The 19,692-nt window shown below is 38.6% G+C and overlaps 1 protein-coding gene across 1 annotated transcript in view; it reads left to right on the forward strand.

Annotated features, from left to right (window-relative positions):
• TFAP2D (transcription factor AP-2 delta) overlaps positions 1 to 16,371 on the forward strand; it is a 53,877-nt gene extending 37,506 nt beyond the window's left edge. Inside the window, exon 8 of the mRNA XM_031060252.1 lies at positions 11,092 to 16,371. Within this exon, the coding sequence (XP_030916112.1) occupies positions 11,092 to 11,311 (220 nt within the window). The 3' untranslated portion in view covers positions 11,312 to 16,371. The remainder of the gene's footprint in view (positions 1 to 11,091) is intronic.
• Positions 16,372 to 19,692: the final 3,321 nt, after the last annotated feature.

A 19,692-nucleotide genomic window follows, 5' to 3' on the forward strand; every position in this document is an offset into this window, starting at 1 on the left:
TGATCATGAACAGACAATTCAGACCCTTACACTTATAGCAGCAAATATGATGCACTACCCAAGCCAGGGTAATTTTATGTTTTTTTCATTCAACTTTTCTCCCTTTTCAATACATTTTAGAGGACTTTACTGAAGAGAAGTTACATTGATAACGTTGTTTATCAGTAGGCTGTTGAAGTTATACTGATAACCTCAAATAGTTTCAAATATATTGGTACTAGCAGATAAAAGTAGTGCCAGAGAACAGGCATTGGCCATCTGAGCTTCTCTTCATCTGCAGAATTTCTGGGTTTTTTTTCTGTCTGGTCTGACTATCACTAACCCAAACTATTCCTGGGCACATATAGTACATATGTATCACCAATAAAAGCGTAAGTTTAGAAATCCTGGAAGCACCAGCCCTCATTACAGCCCAGTCAGGTGCCTTGCCTGTGTTATAAATTTAGATTTAGGGAAGTCCTGCCTTGCCAGGGCTGGATCCCAAATCTCACGGCTGTGTTGGGGTAGCTCAGATTTCCAAGCATTACATAAATCTGCATTCAGGAAGAGGTGAAAGGTTGTAGGGCTGCCCAACTTGTCCTTCAGCTCTTCTTTGAGCTGGCAAGGTTGGAAGAGATCTTAAAGACCACCTTGTTCCAAACTCTCTGCCATGGGCAGTGGCACCTTCCACAAGACCAGGCTGCTCAAAGCCCCACTCAACCTGGTCTTGCACACCTTGAACACAAATAGTCCTGTGGGTTGTACCTGGCCTGCAAGCCACCACATGAGCCATCCCACCCCCAGTTTCTGAGGAAAAATTCATCATGAAGCCATGGAGCAAACAAAAAAATCCTGGAAAAATCAATTTCCATTACTAAGTGCTGAGACTTTTTGTCCAGACACAGGAGCTCTTTATTGTCCTCTAAAGGCTGATTTGTGCAAAGCATTTTTGGGTTTACTGCAAAGGAGAGCGAAGTCAGCATATCAGTACTAGAAAAGAACCTGAAATTTTCTATGGCTTTAATGAGAGGAACCTGTTTTTCTCACCCCTTGCTTTTAAAGTGGAGAGACCATAAGGATCATCAGGAGAGTAAAGAGTGAGAAGAGCAAGAGAAAAAGAAAGATAAGTGAAAATGAAAGGGAAAAGGAAAGTACTTACATAAAACTTAGTTTCTTTTAAAATACTTATAATATTTATAATACTTTAAAAAATACTTATTTACTTTTATGTATTTACTTATAAGTATTTTATAATACTTAATTATAAAATACTTATAATATTTGTAATGCTTCTATATTTATAATACTTATAAATTACTTATAATTCAGAGGGTTTTTTCCCCAGAATCCCACAGATTCATGTGAGGTTTCTGTGTACATGTGCATGTATCTGAGTATGGAAGAAGGAAAAGCTGGGGAGTTAATTTCTCATGAAACTCAAACCAGATTCAAATCCTACAGGTTTTAAAAAAAAAAAGTAAAGTAAAGGTGAGGCTTCATCTCTATTTTTTCTAGGACCTTTCAGGTTATATAAGTCTTTCTTTAGCTTTGTAAGATTGTAACATTTAGAGATAGCAAAAGGATAGATGTAAGCAAAACATTTGTAAGACCCTGAGAATAATTCACTTTAGAAAAGATCAGAAACAGTAAACCAGGGCAATCATGGCCAGCAGCAGATGAAGACAAGTCTGCCTGGAGACACAAGAGCTCTGACTCACACACTCAGAGATTTTATGGCACAGGTAGCTGTGAGGGGAGATGGTGAAGTCTTGGATAACCCCCAACAACATAATTCTGCCTCTAAATCAGCAGAGCTGAATGGTGACATTGCAACCAACAGGTTCTTCTGCTGGATCTGGAGCGACATGGACTAACAGAACCATCAAACCCCATCCTTTTCCTGTTAGGGCTGTGCAGGTAGATCTGAGGCATACCAGTGTGGGAAATATCCATAATTCCATATCACTCATCTCTGTGGTATTTTTGCACGCCCCACAAATTTAGTGCATCCAGTTCTCTCCAGAGCAGAGAGCCAGACCAGATGAACCAATTATTCTCTGTTGTAGAGATTCCTGGTGCGAGGAAGGGAAGTGTTTCTGTCACATTTCAAAGAAGGAATGAAGACAGGCAGAAATTAAGACACCTCAAAAGATACAAAAAAATTAATCTAATGAACTGTGTGCCTTTAGACCTGGACACTGGATCACAAATGTCTGTAATGTTTGGCTGCTTCTGTGGTTCCTTGAATGAATTTGGCCAAGACCACCTCTTTCTGTCCCAAACAATTCCCAGGCACTGCTCAGCCTTGCCTCAGCTGGAAGCTTGGCTGTGGCCACTATTTTCAGGTAAAAATGCTTGATTGATAGAAATGGGGCCAGGTCACTCATGGCCTGAGGAATCTCTGTATTTTCACTTTGCTAATGCGGCTAAAGGTGAACCAACAGCATTCCTCAGCTTCAGTTTAAGAACCTTAGAGTGATTCACCTGTCTGGTGAATGGGGAGACCTGGGGTCATTTTAGGTGTGAAGAGACATCCTGTTTCACCTGCATCTGCCACTCAGATCAGCATTTAGGGAATCCCTCTAATTGGACCAAATATACAAATCAATAAGACAGCAATTTAAAAAAAAGTATATTTTAGATAATATTTCTCTCCTGTTGACTGTAGATAGCACATACCTTCTTCTCTCTTCCATTTCACTGTCACATCTGAGATTCAGCCAGGAACCTGAAAGTCAAACTGATATGTCTTCATGTCTTTTTCTTCTTAACCTGCCCTTACATCAGAGCAGTCTTGTTGTTTGTCTTTTGGTTTGTTTTTTTTTTTTTTAATTTTTAATAGAATTCTTTTCTTGGTTTCCCAGAATCTTGCGCAATCTAGAGTTAGCAGAAAACTCATCAAAAATAACCCACATTCTGTGCTGCAGTACCAAAGCCATAACACATAAATCTTTTAAACAGAAGACTTTCTGAGATTATACTCACAAGATGTGTGCCTGTGTCTTGGTTTATACATACAGACTCCATGACCTCATCAAACACCCTCCTAGCCTCACTTTCTTCACTTGTAAAATTTGGTATAGATATATCTTCTACATTTACTTTTGGGACACTTGTATCTCTAAGAATCTGTGGTGGTTGGAAATTTCAGATATCCTACTAATGCCATCCATCACACAGGGAAAGGAGATTATCCACTGATTACTGCAGTTGTATTTGATCACTTACCTTCAAGGCTACATTTCATCAAGATGCAAAATCACACCCAGATCTTCTATTTTACATATAAAGACAGCAAAACAGCAAACGGAAAACTACTTTCTTGTATGTGACACTCCTTTCACTGCAGAAACCTTATAAAAACAGACACACAAAAAGTAATAGGTACAGAATACTAAAGTTAGGTAATGAAAGCAATCAGCATCCTCATGGATTATTCTGTGTTCTGTTGAGCCATCCAGCTGATACGAAACTCCCTTCCTGTGAAACCGTTTGAGACAAGAGTTTTGTCGCTCAGCTGCTTGCTGAGCCTGGAGCTGTCAGCCTCCTGCCAGTGCCTGGCATCACGCTGACGAGGTGACACGAAAAGTGACAGACAAGAAACCAGAATCCCAGACTTTGGGAGCAGTGAGAAAGTAACATCCTTCTTTCCAAAGGGGAAAATGGAGCACTGAAACAGGTTTTGAAGCTCAGCGTGTTCTTTAAACTGTAACAAGAAGCCAAGTCCAAAGACTTCACTTGTGGGTTGTCTTCAAAGGTGTGCTCATCCCCTTTTGTACATTGTTCTCTCTTTTTTTTTTACACTTCTTTGCTTATCAGGAGGTAGAGGAGCTTCTGTTGTAATTCCAGCGATCTCAGTTCACAGCAGCAGCCTCCTATTTGGATGCAGGGACTGGAAGAAACCTGGTGTACGATGAAGTTTATGGTGAAACACCTCTGGTGCCCTCTAGAGTTCCCTGATTTCCAGGAGCTCCCTCAATCTTTGGATTTTGTTAACTGAGAGGAGCAACACTGGTGTCCAGCACTGAGGCACTAGGGAGCAACCAATTGTTTCATTCTTTTTTCCTTTTTTTAAATTTTATTTTTACTTTTTTTTCCTTTTCTCTTTATTTACCATAGGTCTTAGAGTGCCTTCTTCTGGTATCATTCCCTCACTTCCTTTCTAAGGGATTCCCTCTTTGATCTTTACATAGTAAGGTCTCATCTTGTCCTACTCTCCTGATGAACCAAATCCTTTCTAATTTCTAATATTGTTAAAGGTTTTTGTCATGGTTTGTATGATACCATATTCCCTTAAAGTCACAATTTATGGAGTCAAAAAAACAGACAAAAATCTGTTTTCTTTTTTTTATCTGGTTCATTAAAGACTAGTTTCCATAATCATGGGGAAAAATATACATATATTCATCAAAGATGCAAAAAAATCCTTGGAGGTGCTTAGATTTTCAACACAGCACTTAAGATTTCTTAAAGCTTTTAGGGCACTCTTGTGTTTCCCAAAAGAAAAAGGAATGCCTGCCCCTCCTTTCCAAATAAAAAGGCTACAAAATCGATTGCATTTTGTCATGAGCATGTTTATAAATGTTAATTCTTTTTCTTTCTCATTTGAGGAGGGCAATAGGGCTTCTCAGCTACATTTCCTCACTGGAGAAATTTGTGGATGGAAGTAAATTAAATGAACCTCATATGTTTCTTTGCCTTCCTATAAAGTAAAGACGAACCACTAAATGTTTTAAACTTTGGTCTACAGTTCAGAAACTCCCCACAGTTTTTGGAAGTTTCAGGCCTGTTGCCTGTGCAGTTCTTCTTAGTGTGGAAAATGAGTCCCAAAGTCTGAAATTTACAGATCCGAAATAGATTATCTTAAATTTAGAGCATCAGCCAAAATAGATTATCTTAAATTTGGGGCATCAGCTCTAACGCTCTCCTCCTATTTTCTCCGTGGCTTTTACACATGGTAGAAGGAAGTTCATCTGCTTAGGAGGACATGTCCTTAATATACTATGGACAGAAGGAAAACATGAGAGCCTAGTTTGAAGGCAACTTCTGTACTGTTTGCTACTCTGATCCTTCTTATCCCTGTAATATACACTGCCCATGTTCTCATTTTTTACAATCAGTCTAACTTTTGTCATGGTTAGACCTTCTAAGCTTCTGAAGTAAAGTTATCACCATTTCACTTTCTAGGCAACCTTCTCAAGAGAGACTTTGAAATCAACAAAAGCACCTCAGAGTCAATATTCTCACCTCTATATTCAGATGGTACTTGTGTCAGTGAAGATATCCAAATATTTTACCATTTCCTTTACAGCCATTAAACGTCATATCATATCTTACCATCTGTCATCAGCTGTGTGCTGTTGAACTTGGATAATCATGGAGTTTTCACAGTCAAAGTTCTAAAAAAATCTGACCAATAAGGTCAAGGTTTCTTTGTCTTCATTATTATTATTTTAAAGGGCTTATTTATTTTAAATGAGGATGTAAACATTCAGTGCAGATGGCCTCTTCCTCCCCCCCACTGAGAGGGAAGCTGTTTCTCTTGCTTCATGTCAGAGCTTCACCAGCCTGGGGTAGGGAGGAGTCCTTGAGGTGGTTGCCAAACGAGACTCCAAGCCTTCAGGCACACTTGGGTCTTTCCACTTTTAAGTAAGGCCATCATTAAAACATGAGCAGACATAATTGCATCATAGCATTGGGCAGAATTACAGGTGGGTCTGGATATCCTTAAGCACCAGGCTTTGTAATGTGTTGGCCTGATATTCATTGCCTTCTTCCTGCACCTCTCCAACACCAGAATCAGAGATTTCAGCCTTGCCTCTCAGAACAATAGATTTGGTTTATAGGAGCTGGAGTGGGATGCACTACAAAGCTGAGAATATCCAGAAGACTCCATTACGAAACCACCATGTTTAATTTTAGGCTTATAAACCCAAATGAAAGTGTGATAATGAAAGCAACTCCTTTCATAGGTGTGGAGAATACCAAAAACGAACCCATTTCAGCATGATGTCAATTAGCCTGGAAAATCAAGCAGCTAAATTTGACTTTCAGGAAACACATTTGAATGCTCTGCCATTAATCTTCGTCTGTTATATCTGATTTAAATGTAAAATCAGATTTTCTCCCAAACTTGAAACTTACTTTCATCAGCAAAGGGAAATTATCCAACTTTCTTGAATTTTTCAAAGACTTTAACTTGCAGAGAAGTAAGGACCGCCAAAATTAGAGCAAGGGGAATTACTGATAGAAATGTGAGTTAAAGTAGAAGATAATATCTCTCGGCCTTTTAATGCTCATTACCTAAAGTGAGCCTAATAAAATACACCCTCATAGGAGCTTGGCAAGAAGGGCTGGTTAGAAATTTTCTATAAAATGATTTCTCTTAATAAGCTTCATGGGAAAATTAAAAGGCTCTGCATATCCCCATTTGTGGAGAAGAATGTATTCATCAGGAACTGAAAGTAGAGTTACCACAAGTCTCTGCAGCACCATTTCACTAAAAGGAGTTGGCTTTTTAATAAGAAACATAAGGCTATGTTGGTGAGAGCTGCCATATTTAATGATTACTGGTAACTAAAAGGCTAAACTGTAAAGGAAATAGACCCCTTACTCACTCCAAAACATTCGTTCCCTATGAGCATTAGTTTTTTAAACCAGAAGTTTGAGATTCTGCTCTGGATAAAGTAGAAATATCTTGGTGCTTTTACGTAAGCTGGATGTCTGAGCTTCTCATGGAGTCAATGAAGATCTAAGGCAAGACATAGCTGAGCCTTTTTAGGTGCTATTAGGTATTCCATCCACCCACTGCTGCTTTAAAAGGGTCCTGGTCCCCTCTAACCCCCCTGTATTATTACCTGTTCACGTGACATAGATGTCTGGGTATCCCAGAACACCTCAAATAGCACCCAAATCACATTTTTATTTAGGATGGAGCCCCTAGTGTAGCCAGGAGAATGGTGCATCTAACCATAAAGGAGACCCATCCATTTAATGTGCTAATTCATTCTCCAGACTTCTGTGAGTGTATTGAACAAAGCCCCAGGGCTCAATTCATTTGCGTAAACAATTTGAGATACACAAGGGTAACCTGCCCAGCACTAAAACATCTAGAAGCAGGGTGGACTTCAGTCCTATATCATATCTATCAAATCTGTGCAGATGTTCCAAATGTCACAGGACATATCAAATCAAATCACTGTAGACTCTTACAGACAGAAACTACATTAAGTCCTGTTTGGTGGTAATGGGAGTTTGGCGCTGTTGATGTTTACACTTACAAGTTGGCACCTACACTTATGTACCTTAATATCAGATTTTGTCCCATTCTGGTATTTTCTACAGTCTTGTTCAGCATTTCAGAACACTGAAGTTTGTTCCTACCCCTAGAGATCATTTCTGAGACAGTCCCTCCAAGTTTTGAAGGTTGTATTCCCACTTTACTTCTCAGGGTCTATTGAGCTGTCAAATGAACACAGTATCATTCCTTTTGTTCCCAAATTGAAAGTTTAAATAATTGTAGGCCAAAGTTTCTTTTCCATTTAATCCTGTATTAAACTTACTGTTTACTTGACCTTCTCAGCCTCTACAATGCCCTGAAAGCAGGTTGTAGCCAGGTGGGAGTCAGTCTTTCTTCCCAGGTAACAAGCGATAGGACACGAGGAAACAACCTTAAGTTGAGCCAGGAGAGGTTTAGATTGGATATTAGGAAAAACTTAGCTGAAAGGGTGGTCAGGTGTTGGAACAGGCTGCCCAGGGAAATGGTGAAAGTGCTCAATAATCCCTGAAAGTGTTCAATATTCAAGTGGATGTGGCTTTTGGCAACATGGTTTAGTGATGGGCTTGGCAGTGCTGGGAAAATGGTTGGACCTGATGATCATGGTGGTATTTCCCAACCTAAATGATTCTATGGTTTTATGATTTGCATCTACTGGAAATGAATGAATGAATGAATGAATGAATGAATGAATGAATGCAGATATTTCCAGCTTCTGTAATACATACATTAGGTTTTTTTTATTTGCAAGATCATAAAGATTTTTACATGTCTCGGTATAGTCAGTTCTCCAAATCAGGACAACCCAGAAGATCACAAAAGCTGTGTAAAAATCATGCAATAATATAACTAGTAATGATACTTTTAATTTCCTTTTTCTTGCTTACTGTTTCTGCAAATTCCATCACATTTTCATTTCTTTGGACTTCTGAAGACCAGAAATTATTATAAAATGCAACACAAAAACATTGAATCACCTGACTCCTAAAGTGACTTGAAAGGGCTTAAAATACTCATATATGCTACTGCTGATCTAGTTTTTCAGCTATTTAAAACATGACTTACAATGATGATGATTTTTATAGTTCTGGTATGCCAGACAACATGCCTAAAAAGAAAATAAAATTAAACTGAAGTATGTTTACCTCTTTGCAATGCTAAATTATAAAGATCCAGATATTGATACAAGTTCAAACATCAAGCACCCAAACTTTATGGGGTATTATTAATTGATGTTTGCAAAATATTGCGTGTAAATATTTAATTACAATTTTCCTTGCATTACTAACTGGGAATAAATATAAATTCCTGCTTTGAAAACTGCCTGGAGACTGATGAATAAATGTTCTAAATGCTAGTTATTTGGAAATAACCTTTTGGAGACCTTTTATAAAAGGCTATGCCACTCCCAATCTAAAATGAAGACATATTTCCATATTGAGCATTCATGTTGGTTAGAATTCACATATTTTTGTGTCTTCCCTAAGATACCAGCTTTTCTATCAAATAGGTTTCCCGTGTCTAGCAGACAGAAAGGTGACCCAAAAAACTATCTTGAAGCCTTTTCCATGTGGGTTTTTTTGATACTTAAAACATCCTACCAATTGTCCATGTCCTGTAAAATCTCTTTCCCCTTAGTCCCTACATTTTCACTTTTTTTTTCTAAAAAGCCTGGAAAGATTGAGAAGCCAAAGTGCAGAGGAAACAGGTCACTGAGGTGAAATATTCATATTTCTAACCCTTACATGGGTCTCTACATCAGATCAGGATTTACTGATATGGTGCCCAAGACAGCCAAATAGTGGCTGTAGGGACAAAATCTTAACCAGCAGGGAACGGGAAACAATTATTTTTCCTTGGCAAAATCATTGTGATGTGGGGTTTTTTTTCCCCTCACCCAAATCAATATAAAGTATTGATTTCTCAAAAATGCCCACAAACTCAAAAATTAGCTTCTGTTCCTTTCATGTTCTTTCTTCTCTGAGTGGGATTAAAATAACTGAAACCACTTTTGAAATTTCAATGGAATTTCAATCTTTGAAATAATTTTTAATTTATGTTTCTAAATTAAAACTAAAAATCTGGATGATTAGGGCAGGGGTTTTTGTTTTCACATACCACCTATGAAAATGAATCACTATAACAAGGAGAGCAACTTGGTTGTCCCATAATAACTTTAGTTTTTTTTGCCCTTTCATGATCATCTTATGCCACACACATAATATTTAGGCAAATGGTGCCAAAGACAATTGCTTAAAAACCAGTTTCTAGTGGCATGTCCCAAATCCTATGGTAGTAGGGACATCCTGCAGTCTTGCATCCAGCTTGGGGGTCCTCAGTGCAGGAAAGACATGGAGGTGTTGGAGTAAGTCTGGAGGAGTCCATGAAGATGGTTAGAGGGCTGGAGCAGTTCTGCTACAAGGAAAGGCTGAGAGGATTGGGATTGTTCAGCCTGGAGAAGAAAAGGCTCTGGGGAGGTCTTAAAGCCCCTTCTTGTACCCTGACAGTCTCCATGATATCTGGAGAGGGACTTCGGATAAGGGCATAGAGTGACAGGAAAAGGAGAAATGGCTTCCCACTGACAGAGGGCAGAGTTTGATGGGATATTGGGAAGAAATTCCTCACTTTGAGGGGGGAGAGGCCCTGGTGCAGGTTTCCCAGAGAAGCTGTGGCTACCCCTGTATCTCTGGAAGTGTCCAAGGCCAGGTTCGATGGGGCTGGGAGCACCCTGGGGTAGTGGAAGGTGTCCCTGCCCCAGGGGGATGGAATGAGATGATCTTCAAGGTCCCCTCCAACCCAGACAATTCTGGGATTCTATGATCTTCAGCGAGATGGTATCCAAGGGATGGGACTTGTGGAAAACTTGCACATTTCTGGATCTACAGGTGGCAGCCAGGAACAATGACAATAAAAGTTCAGTGTTTATAAAATCCCCTTATTTAGATGTTTGGATGAAAGGTGCAACAGGGCAAATCTATACCAGTAAATTCAACACTAGGGAAACACCATTAGAACTGTGTTATTTTTTGCCAATAATTGGTTAGGATGGTTCATTAATTCAGCCTGGCTAAACCAGCCCTATGTGAAACATTTTCTGTTCATTGCTTGAGCATGGGTGTTGGCCAAGGGTATTGGCCAGGGTCTGTTTGGGATGGGAATTTCAGATCTCACCCTGTTGGATGGTCCATGAGTGTAGCAGCAGGGATATGACAAAATCATGCCAATTGTGCTGAGGGTTAGAGATGGTATCCTTGGCTTTGCTGAATTTCCTAGTACAGATACAGTCATATCTTCCTTTAGAATAACCAGGTCATGTTTAAGAGCTATAAAATCACAGAATCATTAAGGGTGGAAAAGATCTCCAAGATCATCAAGTCAACTGAGTATGATCCAGAATTTTGAATAAACCACACAAAATCCTTTTTATTTACTCAAGAAGGGGGAGCCAGACTTTATGACACTGGAAAATTAGCAATGCTGAAGAGCCAAGGGCATGGATTCTGTCTTGGCTTCTCTGAAGTCAACAGCCCTGTGTCAGTCTGCACTTGCTGAGAGTCTGTCCCATGGTGTTTCAGAACTGAGGCTCCACCAAAAACAACCTTTGAAGCTGCATGCAGTCTGCTCTTTGGCTCTATTCCTTTCTTTTCTGTTTCTCCCACAGGTAATAAATAGTTTAGGGAGCAAATCTTGAATTTCAGTATAGCAAAATGAGCGTACTGTAAACTCAGTGTTTGTGGGCGCATTGATATTTATGTGTGTGTGTGTGTTTCTTTCCCTTTTTTTTTTCTTTTTTTTTCTTTTTTTTTCTTCCTCTTCTGTCTCCTTCCCATTTGTAGTTTGATCACTCACGGTTTTGGAACTCCTGCAATATGTGCTGCCCTAAGCACTTTCCAAACTGTTCTCAGTGAAATGCTGAACTACTTGGAAAAGCACACATCGCACAAAAACGGAGGAGCGGCGGAATCCGGCCAAGGACACGCCAACTCGGAGAAAGCCCCCCTGCGGAAAACTTCAGAGGCTGCTGTGAAAGAGGGCAAAACAGAAAAGACAGACTAGCTACATCAAACAGAATCTATTTCGAGAGAGTCTTGCTGCTGATATTTTTTTTAAATATATATATCATTGAGGGCAATTTATCTCCAGTGGACCAAATCCAGAGGAAAAAAAAAAGGGGGGGGAAAAAAAGAAAAAAAATAGTAAAAAAGAAAATAAAAAGAAAATAAAAAAGAAAGATTAAAACAGAGAGAAAGAGAGAGCGTGAGAGAGGAAAGTATTCAACCCTAAGAACAGCAGTGTACAGTAATTGTGTGATGAAATTGTCACTTTTTTAAAATTTATGTTGCTCTAAACTGCTTTTTTGTGCACGTAGTATTTGATTGTTCTGAATGATACACTAACACTGTTTTTTATAAGCACTTCTGGACTTGGCTGAGGTGGCACATGAAATTTGAAGCACTTTCTTCTCCGGCAGCAGAGTTAGGGTCAGCGCATCAGTTGCGGGACACACAGTTCCAGCATCCTGACTTTGCTCTCATGCTGGATAAATTGAAAGAAAGGCTTCCTCTGGTCCATGGGAAATGCCTGATCTACTCACCATTGAAAAAACAACATGGAAATCTGGTAAAAAGGAATTCTTGGGTCATGGGACAAATGAACCATCCTGTACATGGGAATGCAAAATAAAGCTGCACTGGAATGAGGCCAGAACCTGTTGGGAATCTGTCCTGACCATTCAAGCAGCAGCCATGGCGTCTCTTGTGAAAAGAGCATGGCAGACTAAAAGGAAAACAAACCTTGATAGTCTCAGTAAGAGCCCTGATCCCTCTGTGGACTTCAGTTTAAATGACACCATGGGCTTCTGTTCTCTATTTTCTCAGCTCCTGGTACCACAGCACTCTGCCATACCTGGATCTCTGTTCAACACAATCAGTGCAGGCATTTGGAGTCACCTTTTGTGTTGTCTTGATTTTATGATGCTTTCTTTTCTCCAACAGCTTGTTTCTGCAGCTTTATTGTCTTTATAAATCCAGCTGAGGTGCAGAGGTCTAACAGAATCCACTCACTGGAAATAAAATTAAAACAAAATGACAAATAAGACAGATTGGCTTAGTCCACAGCAGCTGAGTGGTAACAACCTTGCTAATGTACTTCTGAAATATTACTTTACCACCTACCACACATCCTCAAGCAGAAAACATGGGAGGTATAGTTTGAGCTCAAGACTCTTTGAGTCTAGGGAATTATTCCAGTCACATTCTAACTCCTTCTTCAACGAGACCTTTATTCCATTCTTTTTCTTGTTTCTCTAACATCACCTTATTGAGAAAGTTAGGAAGGAATGGTATTGCTGGGAGGGCTTGGTGTTGTCCATCTAAACTCTACTTCAGATCAGCAGAACCAGATCTTTTCTTCCAAGGGACAATTCAGCTCCTTCTGTGGTAGGAAAAACTATAGTTGTCGATGTGTAAATGTTGAGATGTTTTAGGTATCTAAGACAGAGTTTTGACAGTTATGACATGAATCCTTTAGGAGAACTGGACTCACTTGGAGGAAGAGCTGGAGGATTCCAGAGACAGCAGTAGATAACTGCTGAGTGACAGAGGCTCTCACACACATTTTCAATTTCTAGAAGTTGTTAGCATGGATTACACCTTGGATGATCAGTTTGGACTAAACTTGAGGACTGGGACAAATACCTGCAGTGTTTAGAGCCAGATAAAAGGAATTAAACATTATTAACAGTGTCACCCTCACCTTTCAAATTATGGAAGGCGCTGGAGTGATGATGGCGTGATGCTGTTCCTCTCAAGGTCAGTAAGGACATTGCCATCACCATGAGAAAACACTCTAGAAAGTAAGGAATCCCTGATTATTTATTTAAAGAAATCTGGAAAAAAAAAAATCCTACGCTTTTGCCCGGAATTGTTCTTGCTCAGGGGAAGTGTATAACTCAGACACCTGCTTCAGTGCTATCCAGTCACCCTCCTGCATTGAGGGAAACAGGTGTATCTCTGTGGGACTCCACCTCCTTAACACACCAAGATCAAAAAAGTGCCTCAAAAAAATTAACTTTATTAAATTAATTTAACGAATTTGTACCGGTACTTCTGGAGAAAAGCTAAAATCAAATGAACAGTCCTCAGAGATGTCTTCAGCAGAAACATTGTGGAACTGTCCTAGAACATTAAATACTTGAGTGTGAGTAGGTTACCATGATTAAAAGTGAAAAGGAAACTCATCCTGCTTTTTCTATTGCCCAAACTGAGGGAGAGGAAAGGGAAAAATCAAAAGTTTGACTGTGTCAGATATGCAGATTTGCCACATTTGTAAAATACGTGCTGTAAAGCAATTTAATTTGAACATCTATTTCAAGATATGGATAGATTTAAATTAGATTTTGTTTGGGCAAAAAATATAAGTAAAAGGTTTTTAAAATGCTTTTCAGTTTTTTCCACTAAAACACCAACTTTTTGGAGAAGGAGGAATAAATGTTTGGGCAAATAAATCTGTGAAACTGTTGTTAAAGAACACTTTATTACCATCAAATTAAAATGCTTAACATTGCAAATAATATGTATACAGCCTTATATGAAATATTTGCCTAATCAGGATATGGTCCAAGGTCCCAACAATAATTTACTTCAAGATTTGTGTCTCTCACTGTTACATAATCATTATGAGTGTCTGCTCTGCAAGCAACAGATTATTTTTGGCCCAGATTACCCTTCCATCTATTACTATTAATAAATCTGAGCACACTTCAAGCTCCAGAACTTCCAGTTTTTGGCTTAATGACCCCTGTATATTTTTGTTAATTGTCCACATAGATCTGATTCTAGCTGATTGAGCTGCTATATGTTCTTACCATTAAGAAGTTGTTTCTATTTCCATTCTGTTTTTTTCTCTTAGTACTTTAGCACATTTTAAAAGCAAAATTATTTTTAAAATGTGGCTGCAAGTTTGCTGACATTGGCAGGCTCTTTATTTTTTCTTTTTAATTGCACTTAATAATTTTATTGAGTGAACAATAATTATCACTGCCTTTTCTGCTGAACTAGCTATCTGAGCAGTTTGGTGTCAAAATACCTTTAGTTTTTGACACTGGAACTTTCAGTGAGGTTTTAAGCAATGAATTCACTGATGTTCCTGTTAAAATCTCAGCTTAGGTTCCCGCTTACATTCCTGTGCTGTCCATGTTCCCATGTTGTAGGTTTGGGGGTTTTATTATTTTCTTAATCCTTGTCTCTGTGAAAACATTGCCATCTCAAAACACATTCATGACCTAGATAAACCTGAAAAAAGTCCATGATTTGAAGCTAGTGGGTGCTCTCTAGTGTCAAATTGAAGTATACTTGTACCTCTTTGACTTGGAAATGTATCTGATCAGAAAAAGGAAAAAAAATCTTCCTTTAAGAGGTTATGGAAGTGTTTATCCAATGTCAAAACCATCAATGGAGTAAAGTCTCCAAAGTTTCATGGCCGGGACAATGAGTCATTATGATTGTTGGACCCCAAAAATTGATTAGTAACCCAAGTGCTGTTTGAGTAGTTGGATCCTTTTGTGCTTCAGCCCATTGCTCAGCTCTGTATGAGTTACACCTTTCCCACCACCAATCTCTAAACATTTTAAGGCCCCTGAACTTACTCCTTATCCTAAGGCCTGGCACATTTGACTCACAAAGAGCACCTTCTGACTCTTGGATTTATTGGCAAATCACTCATGGAGCAAACACACTGACTAACTACAAACTTATTTTTCTCGAGCAAGGTGTTACTCACTGTGATACAAGCAGCTCTTGTGCTGACTAAGCTTAGCAGGTGAGCCTGGCAGAGTAGGAGCAACATCCTCACCTCTGCCCTGAGATTTGGTTCTCTGCTCACACCATCCTCACTCAGCACCATTACATGACAGACAGGTAACGTAGTAAAGAGAGAGTTTTATCAGATGATGAGAACTGGAACAGAGCTCACATGGCCTGTTAACAGACATGCAGTGATGACTCTGCCACCTTCAGCTGAAGACTGTCAAGAACTTTGTCCCTTATGCTGCCATCTCTAACCCTAACTCTTTCTAGGTGTCATTCTGTTGCCTTGGAGAACTGGCAGAAGGGGTGAATTTAGACCTGTCATTTGCTTCCTTTTTAAAGATAAACACCAACATTTGTTGGGAAAAGACTTCAGCTCTCCAAATCAACATGGAATCTGCTCTTTGAAGTTTCTCTTTGACTTTTCCTAAAATCAGAAAAATCTGCTACAAAGCAGGCACAATGTATAGTCCTTCCAAATCCTGGACCTCTGTGTAAATATTTCCCCAGTTCATCTCCTCCTTTGGACGTGACTCAGTGGCAAAGGCGCAGCTCACAATTTTGCAGCCAGGCTCAAGAAGGGCTGTTTATTGTCCTAAGAGCCAGTTTTAACTTTACAATCTCTAACTGCTATTTTTTGTTTGTTTGTTTGTTTCCTAATGCCAACAAGCAATTTTGGTCTTAGATGTCTTAGGGATCCAAAAGGGCTGCTGGTGAATTCCAAGGTCTTTTGACTTTCATTTATGCTTTGGAGAAATAGTTCTGCTGCTCTGATTCTTTATTTCTAAGGACAAGAAGAAACAGCATTTGTAGAAGACACAAGCCTGCAACACAAGGAAGAATCAATAAATTATACAGGAACTGTATTTATAAAAGTATCCTTTGCCTCTGCCCTCATTACAGGTTTAACAAGAATTCACATACAGCTGTGTGGGGAATGAGGGAAGAAGATAAAGTCATTTTCCTTTGCCAGGTGAAGGTCATTTGGAAAGATCGGATCTTTTTATTGCTATTCTTTACTTTTCTTTATTTTGTACAATTAATTCTGTTCTGTACAGCAGCTGTTGTGATTGTATTTAAATGTGAGTGCGCACTTGGTCACCAACAAACAATGTCCTCTTTATTGCTTTGGAGTTTTTGTTTGGTTTTTTCCTTCCATTTAATTTAATTTATAATTCAGTGGTGAAAAACATAATCTTTTATATTTCTATTTCCTATACAAGCTACCTGTTTTACATGAGTCTATTAAGATAATGACCACATTTGATCAAACATTTCACGGCAATAAAATCTATGTTGATTTAACCCTGATCTGTCTGGTGCTTCAAAATAATTTCCATCTCTGAAAAAAGATTGTCAAACTTGACCAGGAACCAGATCTATGACATTGCAAGACCTAGAATATTCATCAAACAGGTAAGGCAGACAAAGCAGAGAAATGATAAAAATATTATTCTGAAATTACAGCAAGGAAATCAGTTTACACAGAGATTAAAGTTTGGATTTATCCCACCTAAATGTGACTATGTTAAATAGTTATCTGGTCTAGAATCTGTTACCCAGGTTTAATGTTTTTATGTAAAGAGGAAGATCTAATGCAAGGCAATTCATCTTGTCCTAAAGCAGGAATCCAAACTGGTTAGGATGATTTATGTTAGATAAGTGGTAGGTTAGATTGGAGAAAGTAGCAGGAATCCTCATGTCTATTAACTCATAATGGATGTACCCTGGAAAACTTGCTAACCCTTGATATTTAATATTTAGAGGCTCTCAGATGTGCTTTTCCCATAACTGTGGGAAAGGTTATAACAATGCTGGCTATCAAATCCTCATCCCCACAGCCTCAAACTAATTATTTAATCTTCTCCCTGAAAATTTACAGCAGTTCATTTCCAAGTGCTACTTCAGCCAAGGGTCTGGGCTAACTGCCACTGCTCCCACTCGAGATTTTGATTCCACAAGGTTTGACTCTTTCCAGGCAGAAACAACAGTCATAAAAAAGTCTTAAGATGCAAACCACATCCTCTTTCAGGTATGACTTAAAGCAGCTCTAGCTCAGGGGTTTAGCCAAGATTTCCATGAACAAATGGATCTTAAAATTTTTTTTTAAAAAGCAAAATGATGTGCTTTAACAGCAATTTTGTAGACATGCATATTCAAAACTCTTTAGGAACCTGATGACAATCCTTCATTTTGTGTTGTTTCAGAATTGAGTAAGCCTTGACAATTCACCAAGGGCAAAGCTGTAGTGAGAAAAAACTTCAGAGTTTCAGGTAGAAAAGGAAATGCATTGGGAGGAAGTTCCCACATATTTAAACTTATTTTATCCAACTATCACCTCTGTTCCCTAACAAATGAACTCTCAATAATTGATATTACCCCTGCAATCTTCTAGGAAATATAATTCTCCAGGGGTTGCAGTGAATACCTCTAACAATTCTGTGTGTGCTCTTCTCCAAAATCAGAGGAAATGCAAGTGTGACAAATTCATCAGTATTTTAAACACGGTCATGAGAGGCTGCCTTTCCTATCTCTCTTCACTTTGGTGTGTTAATTTTTCCACTCAATCCATTAAAACAAAAAGAAAACAATTCCACTGAGATTTGCAGGGGTGCAGTGCCAAAGTACAAGTCAATGTGCAAAAGTGGCCTCTAAGTTGTAGATAGTGCACCATACAAGAAGATGAAAAGGAAAAAAGTAATAGAAAAAAATTAATCTCTGTCAGATTTTATATGCAAACTGCATACAGAGAGCTTGGGCAAATTTGCATTCAGAGTAAGTGACTAGGCAAAAAATAGATCAAATCTGTAAAAATCCAAATGTCCTGAACTCCAGAAATTAACAGAGTTGTTCAAGTATGAATGGTAATATTATCCTTTCTTTCAACAGCAGAGCTCCTACTTGTTATAAAGTATATAAATATATATATTTATATAAATATAAATATATTTATATTTTGCTGGAAAGTGCAGTTTAGTTTCTAGGCAGGGACCAAAAGCCTAATCTAACAAAATCTAACCTCTTAACTCCTGTTCAGGTTCACCTTCCCATAAAAGAACATGAACAAGAAATTAATGGGAAATTCAAGCCTTAATGGAAAGGGCATTTTGCTCTGGGCAGAGTTTATGTTGTGGAGTTTTTTAATGGAAAGATATTTGAATTAGTGAAATATAAATGCATCTCCTGGAGCAACTCAAAATATCAAGATTTGGAGGCTGGCCCTGTCTACCCTATTTGACTCCCACTGCTCCTCTAGAAGGATCAGGGTCTTATTTGACCTGTATCTGTCAACTCCTTGTGTATACTTTGGATTCTCAAGGAAACCTGAAATGGTGGTGAACATCGTCTCCCAGCAAGAAAAAACATACATTGCATTTGTCTGCTACATGCACAGCAGTAATATTTTAGTTCAGAGGCACCCACCTTAATCTCCATCTTAATCTAGGGAAAAGGAAACTGAGAGAAGATCTTATTGGTCTGTGCAACTACCTGAAATAAGGCAGTAGTCGGAGGGCTGTCAGTCTCTTCTCCCAGGTAACAAGTGACAGGAAGAGAAGAAATGGCTTCCAGCTGCACCAGGGGAGATTTAGATTAGATATGTAGAGAACTTTCATCATGGAAAGTGTTGTAAAGCATTGGAACAGGCTGCCCAGGGACATGGGGAAAATAACATGTGGAAGTGTCACTTGAGGACATGATTTAGAGGTGAACATGGTTGGACTTGATGATGGTAAATATTTTTTCCAACCATTCTTTATTCTGCAATCCAAAGTCTTAGACTGGGCATGTAATGGCTGGAAGATGATCCCATTACTGCTACCACCCAGAGCTATCTATTTTTAACATGTGGGTTTGGTTTTTTTAATTAATTAATGCATTTAACACAAATATTAATGAACCACTCTGGGCCATCATTATGGTCAGATAAATTAAGGTGTTATCAAAGCACTGAATCTTTGCCAATTAACACTGAAGCCAGTAATAAAACTACACAGAAAATTAGGGATGGCCAGTAGAGAGCACTTTAGTGGAACTGGATGCTCTGTGAATAAACTGATGGAAGTATACCAAGATATTATCTCCTTATTTGTCATATTTGGATCTGAGAAATAGGTGGGAAAACTTTCCCTTGAAAATTGCCTATGATGTGAAAATAAAAATTAAAGATGAGCAAACAGATAAAAATCTTACACAATGAGCTATGGACAGGTGTATGAGGAAAACAGCGTAAAAATTATTATTTTTTAATCACTTTAAAATTTATGTTTCTCCCCCTTTATTCCTATCAATTAAAACAGAAACCAGAGATCCTGTGTGGCAAAACCACTTTTGAAAACAGCATTGGGGGTGTATGCTTGTGGTAACACCAACTGTTTAGAGTAAAAAAAATCTTTCATGCCTGATTAACAAGCCCAGTGCACTGTGGCAGCAGAAGAAGCTTTTGTGGACCCACTCTTTTACTTTTGTAGTAAAATTAATTGAGAGGTACCACTGGCCTTTGCCTACTTTTCATCGTTACCATAAAATTAGTTTTTAACTTCATTTAATCTGCTTTTCACTGAACCCCTAAACAAAAGCACAGGTTTGCCCAGATCTCTAATTTTAGACCTAGAAGTCAGGTATAAATTTGGG

The sequence above is a fragment of the Geospiza fortis genome, unplaced genomic scaffold (assembly GCF_000277835.1).
Source record: "Geospiza fortis unplaced genomic scaffold, GeoFor_1.0 scaffold106, whole genome shotgun sequence".
Classification (NCBI taxonomy): domain Eukaryota; kingdom Metazoa; phylum Chordata; class Aves; order Passeriformes; family Thraupidae; genus Geospiza; species Geospiza fortis.